The sequence below is a fragment of the Mesocricetus auratus genome, unplaced genomic scaffold (assembly GCF_017639785.1).
Source record: "Mesocricetus auratus isolate SY011 unplaced genomic scaffold, BCM_Maur_2.0 Super-Scaffold_100010, whole genome shotgun sequence".
Taxonomy (NCBI): Eukaryota; Metazoa; Chordata; class Mammalia; order Rodentia; family Cricetidae; genus Mesocricetus; species Mesocricetus auratus.
Genome location: NW_024429194.1, coordinates 41,355,001 through 41,369,866, shown reverse-complemented (window position 1 = coordinate 41,369,866; position 14,866 = coordinate 41,355,001). Strand labels below are relative to the sequence as shown.

Here is a 14,866-nt window from a genome sequence, read left to right as displayed (position 1 = left end):
CTAGGGACTGAACCCAGAGTCCTGCACATAATAACCAAGCACTCTAGCACTGAGATACACCCTCAGTCCTCTTCTTCCTTTAAAAGAAATCAGAGTCGGCTCACGCCTTTAATCCCAGCACTTGGGAGGCAGAGGCAGGCAGTGAATTTGAGACCAGCCTGGTCTATAAAGATCTAGTTCCAGGACAGCCTCCAAAACAATACAGAGAAACCCTGTCTCGAAAAACTAAACAAACAAAAAGACTGCAAAATTTATTTCAAATTGAAACACCCAAAGTTGGTGAAGAAACAAAAAAAATATCATGCTGACACCTCATGGAAGAGGCATAATTTGGGGACAAGCATTGGTGTGTTGTTTTTCAATATCCATAAAAGGCTGAAAACTATAAAGCCCTGTAGTATAGAGTTGGTTTTTTAGTATAAAAATTTGTAAAGGACCTTGTACATTATAAATCATATATGATAATGAGTCTTTGAAAATAATGTAGATGCCTAAGCATAGGATATCAATTCATCTTTTTGGCTCTGTGTGATAGTATTCTTAGCACTTTGGAAATCATAGTCAAGAAAGCTAACTTAAAGAATGTTCTGCATGAGAAGGAGTGGAGGAGCAAAGGGGTCAAGACCAGACTATAGAGACCCAGAGAAACAGCTGATCTAAACAAGGGGGGAGTTCATGGACCCCAAACTAATAGCTGGGAAACCAGCATAGGACTGTTCCAGACCACCCCACCCACCAAGATGTCAGTTTAGAAGTCTGGGCAATCTATGGGACTTCTGATAGTGGATCAGTATTTATCTCTAGTACATGAATAGACTTTAGGAGCCCATTCCACATAGAGGGATACTCTCTCAGCCTAGACTCATGGGGGAGGGTCTAGACCCTGCTCCAAAAGATATGACAGACTCTGAAAATCTCCCATGGAAGGCCTCCCCCTCCCTGTAGAGCAGAAAGGGGATGGGATGGGGGTAGGTGGGGGGCAGTGGAGGAGGGGAGGGAGAGGGAACTGGGATTGACACGTAAAACAAGCTTGTTTCTAATTTAAATTTTAAAAAAAAGAAAAAGTAACAAATATAAAAGAATTCCAAGAAAAAAAAATTTAAAAAAGAATGCTCTACGCTGAGTTTGAAACAGTACTTTCTATATGCTGCTTTGAAGTATATGTACGTATGATTTTCATTCATATGAAAAGCAAGCCCCAGCTAGCTTTCTATATTGATGAACATAACAGTTTTTATTTTTCTCTCCAATTTTTTCTGCATTTCCACATTTTAAACATCATATTGCTTTACTGAAGCAGTAAGATATTTTTCAGTCTTATAAAGATATTTTAGTAAGCAGTTTTAACCTAGAAACCCCATCTCTGGATTGTGGATAGAGCTCAATGGTAGAACCTATGCCTTGCATATAGGAACCTCTGTGTCCAGTCTCTAGCACCATACACATAAGCATGAACACACACACTACCAAACATATTTACACACATTTTAATTATTTAGAAAGATACTTGAAAATTAAAGCTACAATTATATATTTCTTATTCATAGCACTTATTTGTATAGCTCTTGATTTTAATTGGATGGTTAATTTATGAAGCAAAAATTAGGATTATTTCTCAAAATATAGGCCGAATGATAAATTCATACAGCATCCTAAACTCTTAGCTTAGACACCAGCAGAACTGAGAACTGCTGTTTAAACTGAATATCATGTGTTGTTGAGCTCTGCTCCTCTGCTTCCTTCCCAGCACACACCCAGGGAACCTTATCCTAACCTTGTGTTATAATGGAGTAGCACTGTCCCCATACAATTATATATTTATTCTTAGGAATGTAATTACTGCCAATATAACTATTTTATCTTGCTGAAATGGTTACAGTTTAAAGTATCTGAACAATAAAAATTCATCTCTAGTTCATTAGTATTTTTTAGCCAAATCATATTTTAAACCTAGATAATTGCTTTAGGACTTATGAGAGAGATGGCTCAGCAGTTAAGAGCATTTGGTTTGACTCCTAGCACCGTCATGGAGGATCACAACCATCTGTAACTGACTCCAAGTGATCCCACACCCTCTTCTGATTTAATCTTTGCAGGCACTAGGCACACATGTCGACAAAACACTCACGTATATTTAAAATAAGTGAATCTGAAAATTGTTTAAAGAAAATGCAAATTAAATTTTAAGGCTGAATTTATACAAAATGCAATGAAATTTACTTTAATTTAATGAAGACTTACCTTGCCAACATTAGGTTGCTCTCCAAGGTGAGGACAAGTGCATATACTTGCAGGGGCAGTGCTTGCAAAGCAAAGCCAATACTTGAAGACCAACTCACTCTTGCTTTCTTTTCCTTCCAGAAGAAAATATTCAGTGAAAGCAAAACCAACAGCTTACTACTCTTAATTCAGAATGTTTTCAGAGGGCCATTTGTTTTTGTATCATGACTACATGAGCTTTTTTGCATTTTACTCTTTAAAAATAAGTTATTAGCCGGGCGTTGGTGGTGCACGCCTTTATCCCAGCACTCAGGAGGCAGAGGCAGGTGGATCTCTGTGAGTTCGAGGCCAGCCTGGTCTACAGAGCGAGTTCCAGGACAGCCTCTAAAACAATACAAAGAAACCCTGTCTCAAAAAACCTAAATAAATAAATAAACAAGTTATTAATTATCTGAAAATTTCACACATGTGCACAATTTTAACCTTATGCATCCTTCTTTCTAACTCCGTCCAACTCACTCTGGGACCCACAAACCCTTTTCCTTCCCAGCTTGATGTCTTATTTCTATTTATTGTATTTTTTAATGTGTAAGGTTTCTGCCTGTATATACATCTGTGCAGCACACTCATACCTGGTGCCTGCAGAGACCCAAAGAGAGCATCAGATCTCTTGGAACTGGAATCACAAATAGTGCTGGGAATTTAACTCAGGCCCTCCCTCTCAAACAGCATCCAATCCTCTTAACCACTGAGCCATCCTTCTAGCAATGGTGCTTTCCTTTTAGTTGTTATCATTATTAATAGCCCCATGCATTCAGTTATTGCTGACCATGTGATGTAGGACTATCCACTGAGGGAGAGGCAACTTGCTAATAGTCACATTCTCAAAGAAAAGTAACTCTCCCTACCTCAACAGCCATAAAATGCCAAAAGCTTCCCTCCCCTACCCATACTGGAGTTTTAACTGTCTTAGTCTTGCACAGGCAACCACACCTGCTGAATGGATTTTTCACCAGCCATGTCACATCCCAAAGACAGCATTGTAGAGTAGTTCTACCAACCTGCTGGATGTTAACATTCATTCTAACCACTCTTCCTCAATGTTCCTTGACCATTGGTTGGAAGGCAGGTCATACAGAACACACATTGTATGGCTGAATACTTGCAACCACTTATTCTCAAGATTTGGACAATCATGAGTCTCTGTCTTAAGCAATTCTCACTGCAAAAAGAAGTATCTTTGACCAAGAGTAAGAGCAGCACAAATCTGTAGACAAAATATAAGTATTGAGCCGGGCGGTGGTGGCGCACGCCTTTAATCCCAGCACTCGGGAGGCAGAGGCAAGCGGATCTCAGTGAGTTCGAGGCCAGGCTGGACCGATAGCCTCCGAAACAATACAGAGAAATCCTGGCTCGTAAAAACCAAAAAAGAAAAAATATATATATATATATATAAGTATTGAGAAGGTATTTTGGCAACATGACCATTTTGCAGAACACCAGTAGATTCCACCCCTAGTCATGGACTGTTGACCAAATTACAGTACCAGTCGTGAAATCCCTCCTGTGGAGCAGCCTCAAATCTGCTCATACGGGGTCAGTTTGCCCTATAACCATCAGGCTAATTTGGGCTAATGGGTACAACTTGCCTGGCAGGTCGGCAGTTAGATTCCTGGAACTCTCATGATAGAAGAATACCAACTTCAGAAAAACTTTGACAGCACAAAGAAAGGACTTGTTAAAGATTAATAAATTGCTTGAAAACTTCTCCTTATTAACTTATGGTCACTTTCTTTTCTCCTCTAAAGTCAGTGCTGTGGCCCAGCAAGTCTTGTGGAACTGTCTAATTGAGGATCCATCAACAGTTCTTCGACATTTTCTGGAAAAGTTGACCATCAGCAATAGACAAGTGAGTTGCTCTTCTTTGGCTGTAGCTTTGAGTATGAGTTCTGTTCTGCCGTGTGATACTAGTGTACTCTCATGTGAAGCCAATAGGTGCCTTTTATGTAATGATGCACAATATTACCTTTTGCAAATACAGTTGAGAGCTCTCTGGTAATTGATTTTTCCATGTGTGCATGGTACATTGCTTAGTAACCCCAAAACTTGCAAGATTCTCAATATTTAAACAAAGATTAAATAATGTTTGAAGTTTTTAGAGTTGAATACATTTAGGAGACTCTAGTTGTTTGGTAGCCTGGAATGCTAGTGGAGGTATTCCAATATGTTAACGTTCTCCATTACCCAGAAAGCTAATTTACCAGAACACCTGTAAGGTGTCAAATAGAAACAATAAGAACAATAAGAAAACAAACTTGTGATTGAACATGATTTCTATTTTTATTATAATCACTGGAAGATTAAGTTTGGTTTCTGGGAAACAGGGTTAACTACAGGCATTTCAATTTATCTTTCCTTGACTTCATTTATCTTGTTGATTTGAAACCTAGGAAACCAAATAAGGAAAATCAATTAACCTAGTGTTCATATTAGTTTCTCAGATTAGGTCCTCTCCACATTCCTTTTACACCAGACAGTAATGACAAATACAACCAGCTCAGTACACAACTCTCCCATGATTTACCAGTGACATGTAGACACAGTGCAAAATTGTATTTTAAAATAAAATTGTCTACTGCTTGGTAATATTTATATATTACCCATAAAGGTATTCCTGCTCATTTAAATAGTAAGAATCACATATAGTATCAGTATCTATGGATTGGTTTCTCGTCTGCCATGTTAAAGTGGTGAACATAATTGAAATTAACTAATGGGCAAAAGCTAGGAAAATTCCCCTCTATTTTCAAGCAGTAGTCCCCCTCTATTTTCAAGCAGTAGTTTCTGACAGCATGGCTGCTGATTGAGGACCTGATGCATCTGCTCTTCTTCCAGGATGAGCTAATGTACATGTTGCGCAAACTTCTCTTAAATATTGGAGATTTTCCAGCTCAGACATCACACATCTTGTTCAACTACTTGGTGAGTCTCAGCAGCTAATAGATTGGAATTGGTTTCTGGTAGGAATCAGGAACGTGGAGAAAGAAACATGGAGATCCCTCCCAGTAAACTCTGAATAGCTGTGTAATTGAAGGAGGGTCAGCAAAAGTTTTCATCTTTTGTATGGGGAAAGCCCTGCCTGGCACAGTATTTGCATATAGTGGATCCCTAATAAATGTTATTTTCTTTGTTCTCCTTTTAGCATTAGGCCACTCCCTATGTTAGTTCATGTCATTTTTAGTCTTCACAACACCTTCTCCCACTTTGCTGTTTAACACACACACACTTGCTAGAAAGAAATTGTAAGTGTAGTTTCCCATAGCAGTTCTTATGCTTTATTGTGTTCCAGCAGCTTCTCTCTGAGCCATCTCAGCTTTATCTGTTGTTTCTTCTTCTTCTTCTTCTTCTTCTTCTTCTTCTTCTTCTTCTTCTTCTTCTTCTTCTTCTTCTTCTTCTTCCTCCTCCTCCTCCTCCTCCTCCTCTTCCTCCTCCTCCTCCTCTTCCTCCTTCTCCTCCTCCTCCTCCCCCTCCCTTTTCTCTTCCTCCTCCTCCTCCTCCTCCTCCTCCTCCTCCTCCTCCTCCTCCTCCTCCTCCTCCTCCTCCTCCTTCTTCTTCTTCTTCTTCTTCTTCTTCTTCTTCTTCTTCTTCTCTTTTTGAAACAGGGTTTCTCTGTGGCTTTGGAGGCTGTCCAAAGCCTTGTAGACCAGGCTGGTCTCAAACTCACAGAGATCTACCTGCTTCTGCCTCCTGAGTGATGGGATTAAAGGTGTGTGCCACCACCACCCGGTCTATATTCTTCTTCTTAAAACACAAATGAATATGCATTCTGTTTGGAGACTGAGGCACATTAACTATTCTGAAATTGTTCCTCAATCCAGACAGGCAGGCAGACAAGTAAGTAACTTTGTTGACGTTTTCTCCCTTTCTGTTGTAACAGAAATAGTCATATGCATATGCATTTATAACAGTGGGGTAAACTTAGCCCACACTATAAATCTAGAAGTGTAGGCAATGTTTGTAATTCCTTTTTTGTGTCTATGAAGAATTTGGTCTTCCTTCTCGGTGTCCATTTGTTGGTTAGCTCAGGAAAAAATAAATATCCAATCCACATGAAAGCCAGTTTGACCAAGGTTTTCTGTTGTCTTCGCCTGACTAACACCACTGGAAGTGCTAAGGGAAGCATTTGAGAAAAGGCTACAAATGAAGGGATGATTTAATTTTAAAAAGAAAAGCAAAGAGCATGGGAAATAGAGTGTAGGAAGAACATGGCTCTGAGGTTGGTGTTCTTTTGGTCCAGGTGGGACTCATCATGTACTTTGTGAGAACTCCATGTGAATGGGGGATGGATGCCATCTCTGCCACACTGACCTTCCTGTGGGAGGTGGTCGGGTATGTGGAGGGTCTCTTCTTCAAGGACCTCAAGCAGACGATGAAGAAGGAGCAATGTGAAGTGAAGCTGCTGGTCACTGCTTCCATGCCAGGTAATCTATATTAATATTCCCTCAAATATATATATATATACATATATATGTATCTCCCTCAAAAGACTTGAGACTTTTTCATTCATAAGAGTTCTAACCCCCTAGTATTGAATGCATTCAAGAATTTTTGTTTAGCCCCGTCAGAAGAAATGTAATAGCCCCTTCAAAAAGTTAGGAATTGTGAGATGAAAAGGCAGATATCTGAAAAAGAGTGCCAGTGAATCAGCTCTTGAAGAGCAGCCAAGGTTAAAGATTTATTTAAGTCTATTGCGGAGTGCCAGCTGAACTGAAAGCCATTGTGAGTGAATTTTTGGCACTGTCATTTGAATGACATTGTTTGTATGGCAAGGATTCTGGGCCTTTGTGAGCTCAATGAGAGGAGTCTTTATGAAAAGTTGGAAGAGGGAAAAACAGGAAGAGGGAGAACCAGGAAAGAACACAATGTGTGTTGTCAACTCTAGACACAGTTCCTCTGCTCTCAGCACAGCTTGTCTGTCTTTGAGATGACGACTTCAACAATGCCTTATCCTTGTGCAGAGAGTATTAAAATGTAAGAGGATACGTGTGTTGAAATGAAGAGAAAGGCTAAATGATGCAAAGGTGAAAGCAGGTTTCAACAGCAAAGAAGCCTGAGTTAAAATCAGCCCTGGCTTATATTAGCCTTATAGCCAGAATTAGCTGTGGAAAAATGAAATCATTTCTCATGCTTTCTTTCTGTGTGTGTGATATGTAAATGAGATTCCTAACTCACAATTATGATGAAAGCATTCGTTTCTGTACATAAAATACATTTTGAAAGGCCTGATTTGTGATAATCATTCAATGGGTGATGGATAATTATGAATTTGTATGCTATGTAGAGTATTCAAAAAAGTAGTCAGTTTGTATATATGTATATATATAAAGTCATATGGTCACTCACATTCCCTCACATTCTTAAAAGCATGACTGCATGGCTAGTTTGAAGTCAGCCTGGGCTAGATAAGCCCCTACTGCCTGTTTCCAAAGCAAGCAAACTAACTTAAAAAGAGCTTGATAAGCTTATTGATACTAATTTAATGTCTTAAATGCAAACTTACATGAAAGACTATGTTCACAGTTATTTTTATTTTGGATAGGTACCAAAACCTTGGTAGTTCATGGGCAGAATGAATGTGACATTCCAACCCAGTTACCAGTCCATGAAGACACTCAGTTTGAAGCCCTGCTGAAGGTGGGAAAATCTTTTTGACAGACATGGTTTTTTAATGCATATCCATGGCCTCCTCAGTAAATGTGTTTTAGAATTTTAATAAATGGCATTTTCTGTATTCAAACTAACACATCAAATTCTTCCCTCTCCAGAGCCCCCTCTACTGTTGTATACTTATATAATTTCCACCACTTTTAACCGACATTTTAGCTCTGCACTACAGCAGGCAAAACTGGGCAAATTCTGTCTCAAACAGCAGTGTTGCCTGTGGATGTTTTTCCCAACTCCCCCAAAAGCTGTGAATTGTGGTTTGAGAACATTTGGTGTTACTGTTTTAGGTATTTGCTGTGCCCTGGTTGTGCTCACAGAGGTAAACTCTAGCCATCAACTGATGTAATACCAAGAGCAATGTATACAGTACAGATCACTGGTGAAGCAAGAAATATATGCCTTAGAACAAATCAGGCAGACAAAGAATGACTTTTCTAGTAGTTATAATAATCACCCTCAAAAGAAGTACAGTTGGTCGCTACCCATACCTGCAAGGCTTTCAATGTAAAGTAGTTAAGTATGCTAGGGTAGCAATCACCACTCATCTGGAGTCTGCATCTTTAGTAATCTTACCTTGCTGGACCCTAATATAAGCAGAAAAGTGTAGGCAGGGCCATGGCTCCTCTTTCAGACTTCTTTAAGATCTCTAGTGAATAGCTAAGGTCCTTTGAAACTAGCAAGCTCTTAACGCCACCCTGTTTGCATACTTGGATTGAGTTAGTGGATAACAAGATTCAGACAATGTGTCCCCTCCATGGCTTCACTACAGCCAGTGTATCAGAAATCGAAGCACCTCTCTAGTCTGTTCCTTTTCCATCAGTAGTGTCGGGTTAGTTGGATTATACATTTTATCTATATGGAAAGCACTGGAGCCAGCCTACAATAAGAACTGGATGCATTAGAGTTTGGCTTATTCTTGATGTAATTCTACATATACTTTCCCTAATGTCATGCCCAGAAGGTGTCACTGTCCCTTCACAGTCTGTCACTACACCTGAATTAAAACTGTGCCACTTTGGACACTGTAAGAATAGATGATTTACATTACCAGCTTTCACTAAATTACTTGTATGCTCTCATGTCCCTAAAAGAATTACCTTGTGTCTCTCTTGCATATTATCTATCTATTTACCAGATAATATTGTCTTGAGAAACATTTATAAAATTTATTGCTATTGTTCTAGGAGTGCCTAGAGTTTTTCAACATCCCAGAATCCCAGTCAACACACTACTTCCTCATGGATAAACGGTGGAACCTTATCCACTACAACAAGGTAAATCTGTAGTCATGATGTCCATGCTGACTTGTGTCAGAATCGCACCAAACCTTGCCTAAGTGCAACTTACTACTAGTGAGGCATCACTGACTCAGTTTATAAGCATGGTCACTTGGGCCTCTTGGACTGTGGACGAGTTGATTTGCCTTTCTCCCCCTTAGTGCCCTTATCTGTAAAGTGAAAGTGATAACAGTCTGTGTCCTGGGGTGGTTGTAATCACTGAAGAAGATACACAGGCTTGGGCACTGAGCTACTTGCCATAGTTATTATGTGTGAAAAATTGCATATTTGCGTATTGTATTGGCAGATTTCCTCATTGCTGTGACCATATACTACACAGAAGGGAACTTGAGGGGAAGGTTTGTTTTGTCTCACAATTGAATACAATTCACGGAGGCCGGAAATGCATGGTGGCAGGAACTATAAGGGCCCATCAGTCACATGGCATCTGCAGTCAGGAAGCCCAGCAAGAGTGCCTGTGCTCACTCACTTCATCCTTTTGCTTCAGTCTAGTGCCTAGCCCAGGAGGTTAAGTTGATAGCGAAGACTAACCATCCCGTGTGTGCCTGTTTGGAATTTTAGCTGGTTTGGCTTTCCTTCCCTTACTTTAAACATGATGATGGTGACTTGATCTAGTGAACAAAATGGCACTTCAGGTGGTCCCCAGCGTCACTTTAGGTTAGCCCTCTAATAGAGTAATGTGTCTCCTGACTTTGCACCCATTGTTGAGAATGGGCAGCGTGAAGCTTTCTTGAAAAGGAGGCATTTCCTTCTTTAAGGTTCTATGGAAATGAGGAGTGTGAGGTAGAAAGAACAAAAACCATTAGAAAATAAATGAATGTTTTGTCTGCCTGACTTTTGGATAAAGGAGAAGTGAAAATAAAATGTAACTAGTATTGAACTGGTTTTTCTCTCTCTGCAGACCTATGTTCGGGATATTTATCCTTTCCGGAGGTCCGTATCTCCACAGCTGAACCTTGTACATATGCATCCGGAAAGGGGGCAGGAGCTCATTCAGAAACAGGTGTTTAACCCCGCCTTTTTATTCTGAGTCATGTGGGAGGGTAACCTGTACACACATTACCAACCTTGAGAGTCTGCAATTCTATCATGATCCTCTCTTCAGATAATGGATGATAGATGACCTTGCTCAATAGATTGACCCCTCAAATATGCAAGTTTTATACATTGCATTCTGGTCCATATGGTATTCAGAGAAACTCATATGGGATAATATTATGAAACATAGAAATACTCTAACTTGTTAGCTGACTAGTTTCTAGGTATAGGTTTTCATTTCATATATTTATACAGTGGTATTTAAGAATACATAGATGACATATAGTAGTATATGACTACAACCCTGATACTGAGGAGGTGAAGGCAGATATGGTGTCCATGCTCACCCTCAGCTACATATGAATTTCAAGGCCAGCATGGACTCAGTGAAACCCTTTCTCAAATAAAAGAAAAAAGTGGGGCCTGGGGATGGCTTAGCGGGTCAAGTGCTTGCTGTGCAGGCATAAGGACACGAGTCTGATCCCCGACACGCATAAGAAGCTAAGAGTGGTAGTGTAGATCTGTAACCCAGTGCTGGGGGTGAGGGAAGGAAGGTGGATCCGAGGGCTCTCTGGTCAGCTAGCCTAATTTTCAACTTCCTAATACTGTTCTTTGTCCGCTCCTGCTAGGTGTTCACCAGAAAGCTGGAGGAAGTGGGGAGGGTGCTGTTTCTCATCTCCCTAACCCAGAAGATTCCCACCGCCCACAAGCAGTCGCACGTCTCCATGCTTCAGGAGGACCTTCTTCGGCTGCCCTCCTTCCCTCGGAGCGCGATAGACGCTGAATTTTCTCTCTTCAGTGACCCTCAAGGTACTACAGGAAGCAAGCCATTCCTCTTGGCCTTTTTCTCACACCTTTGTTTGGATCTGCGCACTCGATGCCAGTGGTTCTCAAACTTGACTATACATCTGAGTCAGTTGGAGGTTATAGTCAAACTCAGAATGCTGATGCCCATCCTCCACCTACCAGTTTCAGGGTGGATCCCAAACTCGCACGTCTGACACATTCCCAGAAGATGCTGGTGATGCTGAGGCTGCCATTCAAGCGCTGCCTTTGGAGACCAGCCCTGGTAGCTGATGCAGCGGGTGAAAGGAGCAGGGAGATGAAGCTTGAAGGGGACTCCTGCACAGTGGGAGCTTCCTCCCAGATGCCTGATTAGGCACAAACTGCACCCAAAGGCCTGCTTTTACAAAGAGTTTTTTTTATATTATTAAGCAGGAAAGAAAAATTAAAGTGACTGCTTTCTAACTCTGGCAGAAAAGCAGCAAGACATGACCTTGCAGGTGAAATTTTTAAGAGCAGAAAAAGAGAAAGAGGGAAGGTCTGTGTTAGAATGGGCTAGGATGAACATAATGATATTGGGGAGATAGAGGACCTGGAAGAAGGGAAGGGAGGGCAGAGACATTTGTCCCAAGGGAACAAAGGACTGCCTCTGGATAGAGAAGAGACAGACAAGGCCCATAGGAGAATAGCAGTTTATAAAGGTAAAATGGAGAACTCCAAGTCGGGCGGTGGTGGTGCACATGTTTAATCCTAGCACTCAGGAGGCAGAGGCAGGTGGATCTCAGTGAGTTCGAGGCCAGCCTGGTCTACAAAGTGAGTTCCAGGATAGCCAGGACTATTACATAGAAAAACCCTGTTCCAAAAAAAACAAAACGGGGAAAAATAGGGAACTCTGTGTTAGATGGGGTATTTAATTTTAATTGTGCATGTTAATTAGGGGAACCAAAGGAAGCTTTGTGATTGCTGGACTTCAATACTTTGATAGCTGAACCTCAGTAGTCACCCTCAGGAGGAGGAAGTGACCAAATAAGGGAATAGACCTTGGTGGCTAGGTTTAGGAATGTAATCTAACAGTTTTTAGCAAGGTAGAGGGGTTGGGGGAGATGGTCCAGGCCTGCAGAGCCCATGCTTCAGTGGGTGAGTGTCCCTTCAGTGTTACTGCAGGGGAGTCCCTTGGGTAAGCAAGCCTCAGGGTCTATAGGAAGATCAAAGGGAAGCCAAACTAATCCTGAGCAGCACAATCAGAAGAGTAGCTGCCACTGGGTGGCTTGAGGGAACTTAGAAGAAGATAAAGATTAGCTACACAGTCCTTGGGTATTGTTAACCTGAGTACATATTGTTGAAAAACCCACTGAATGTGCCATTTAAGTCCTGTGCAATTTATTGTAGCTTATGCCTGAAATGAGGAAGAGTCAGAGAAACAGCAGGAGAGCCAGCTAAGAACCTTACTTTGTTACCATCGTTGATTTTAGGACAAGCCACTTGAATCACCACCCGTGGGCTTCAGGGTCCCTGACAGAAAGGATTCTTGTAAGAGTTTATTGGAGGAAGGCGACCTTGGAGGGTTGGAGCTAAGAAGCACCACAAAGGCACACGTGCACAAGAGCTTACATGAGAGGTTTATAAGGGCGGGGGAGGGGGTAGTGCAGAGGTGGCCTCTGAAAGAGAGCAGAAGGAAAGGAAGAGGGCTAGAAGGTCTTGCCTTTTAGAAGGGGATATAGCGCATGCTCATAGGGAGATAGCTCTGCTTAGGGACTGCAGCAGCTACAGTGTCACATCTTGGCTGCTGCTGCTGATGTGTCCTACTAGGTCCCCAAGAGTAGGCCAGCGTAAATGCCTGAGTGCTAACAGTTCTGGTCTAAACAATGATGAGAAAACCAGGCACTGATCCCAGCCCTAGCTAGAATATCTCTTTCAGAGATGCAGTATATTTAACAACACAATACTGCAAATACCCGTCCTGGCTTGCCCGGGTTAAAACAAAGAGGTGTTGGTGCAGATCCTTAGAGATGGCGGAAGTAATGCGCCCATGCAGGCAGTACTGTGCTGGGAAATCATTCAGCAGCAGATCTTCTGGAGTTGGAACAAGTAAATGGAAAATAGGGCAGTGAGTGGCATTTGCTCGCCTGCTCATGCTGACAGGGCTTGGTGTGGAATTAATGCAGTCTCTGCTGTTTCATGTTCTCACAGCTGGGAAGGAATTGTTTGGCCTTGACACCCTTCAGAAAAGTCTGTGGATCCAGCTCCTGGAGGAAATGTTCCTGGGCATGCCGAGCGAGTTTCCCTGGGGAGACGAGATCATGCTTTTTCTCAATGTGTTTAATGGGGCTCTGATTCTCCACCCCGAAGACAGTGCTCTCCTCAGGCAGTATGCCGCCACTGTCATCAACACGGCTGTGCACTTCAATCACCTCTTCTCACTCAGTGGCTACCAGTGGATTCTCCCCACCATGCTGCAGGTGCCCGGAATCTCCTCTCCTAGCTACGCAAGTCACCCAGCCCTGCTGAGACCCAGCAGACCAACAAGATCTGGAAAGAAATCTTTCCATGACAAAGTTCACTTCTTTGTTATAGCAAGTCACGAGGCAGTGCAAGTGCTGTAGCCAGAGAGAACCTCTGGGCTGCCCTTGAGGCAGCTGGACAGCAGATTGCCGTCCGCTGTGACCTCAGTTTGAACAGAGATTTCTAGTGCTATAAATTTGGGTCCAAGGGATTGGAGGAGTTGACTTTAGCAAGATTTTCTGTTTCGCATGTCCAATGTGCATCTGGCTGCACTTAGGAGCAGAGCACCGAAGGTAATTCAGACAGGACCCAGGGCTGATTCTAGCTGCATGTTTGGAGGAAGATTTTAATGAGCTTTATGAGAATAGCATATGTTTGTACAAAACACAATCTGTTTCATCCAATGATGGCAAGAAATTTGCTTTTATCATAAGACTCTCTGACTCATTTTTAAGTAATATCAACTTTTTTCTTTCATCAATTACCAAAAGTAATTATACTCATTATAAATTTGAAACAATGGAGTTTGAACAAAACATAAAGATCACCTGCATCTCTTCTTCCAAGAAAGCTTACATTCCCTGAAAATCTACACTCAGACATAAAAATAAAACTATATCATATCATATTCAAATTTGTATCCCTTTTTCAAGTAATAAAGACCATCATGTGATTTTCATATTGAGCTTTAGAGCATCGTTTGAAACTACTACACTTTCATTGTTTTGAGATCCTATCCTACCCAGGTCAAAATGGCTGAAGATCTAAAACAAATGAAGGAAATCCCAAAACAAACAATGGCAATGTTGTTGTGGATGTGGGGGAAAAGTGCAAACTGGTGCCACCACCATGTAAATCAGTGTAAAGATTCCTGAAAGAACTAAACAGATTAGCCACAAAATCCAGCTATATGCACAAAGGATGCGATATCCTACTGTAGAGATACCTGCTTGCCCATGTTCTCTGATGCTATTCCCAATAACCAGGAAATGGAAACAGCCTAGATTTCCATCGACTGATAAATAACTGATATTGACAATATTGGTACACAATGCATGTACCACACTTCACATAACAAGCTGCCACTTATGATTAATTTAACTTATTTCAAGTTTTCCTCTATTACAAACAATCTGCAGTAAATAGTTTTAGGTAAACTATTTCTTTACCTGAAATAAGTGCCTGCTCATAAGCTTCCTGGGGGGGGAATATATGTATGGTTTATAGGAATTTTATGCCTATCACCAAATCATCTCAAGAAAACTGATGCTGTATTACGACCCACCCTGCCAGCTTATAGA

The 14,866-nt window shown here is 41.4% G+C and overlaps 1 protein-coding gene across 5 annotated transcripts in view; it reads left to right on the top strand.

Annotated features, from left to right (window-relative positions):
* Nucleotides 1-14,866, top strand: part of Unc80 (unc-80 homolog, NALCN channel complex subunit) — a 174,854-nt gene that overhangs the window by 114,364 nt on the left and 45,624 nt on the right. For all 5 annotated transcript variants that reach the window (XM_040753403.1, XM_040753401.1, XM_040753400.1 and 2 more), the window contains 8 exons: nt 4,029-4,129; nt 5,116-5,202; nt 6,518-6,701; nt 7,820-7,914; nt 9,129-9,218; nt 10,144-10,245; nt 10,910-11,090; nt 13,254-13,522. In XM_040753403.1, the coding sequence (XP_040609337.1) occupies nt 4,029-4,129; nt 5,116-5,202; nt 6,518-6,701; nt 7,820-7,914; nt 9,129-9,218; nt 10,144-10,245; nt 10,910-11,090; nt 13,254-13,522 (1,109 nt within the window). The remainder of the gene's footprint in view (nt 1-4,028; nt 4,130-5,115; nt 5,203-6,517; nt 6,702-7,819; nt 7,915-9,128; nt 9,219-10,143; nt 10,246-10,909; nt 11,091-13,253; nt 13,523-14,866) is intronic.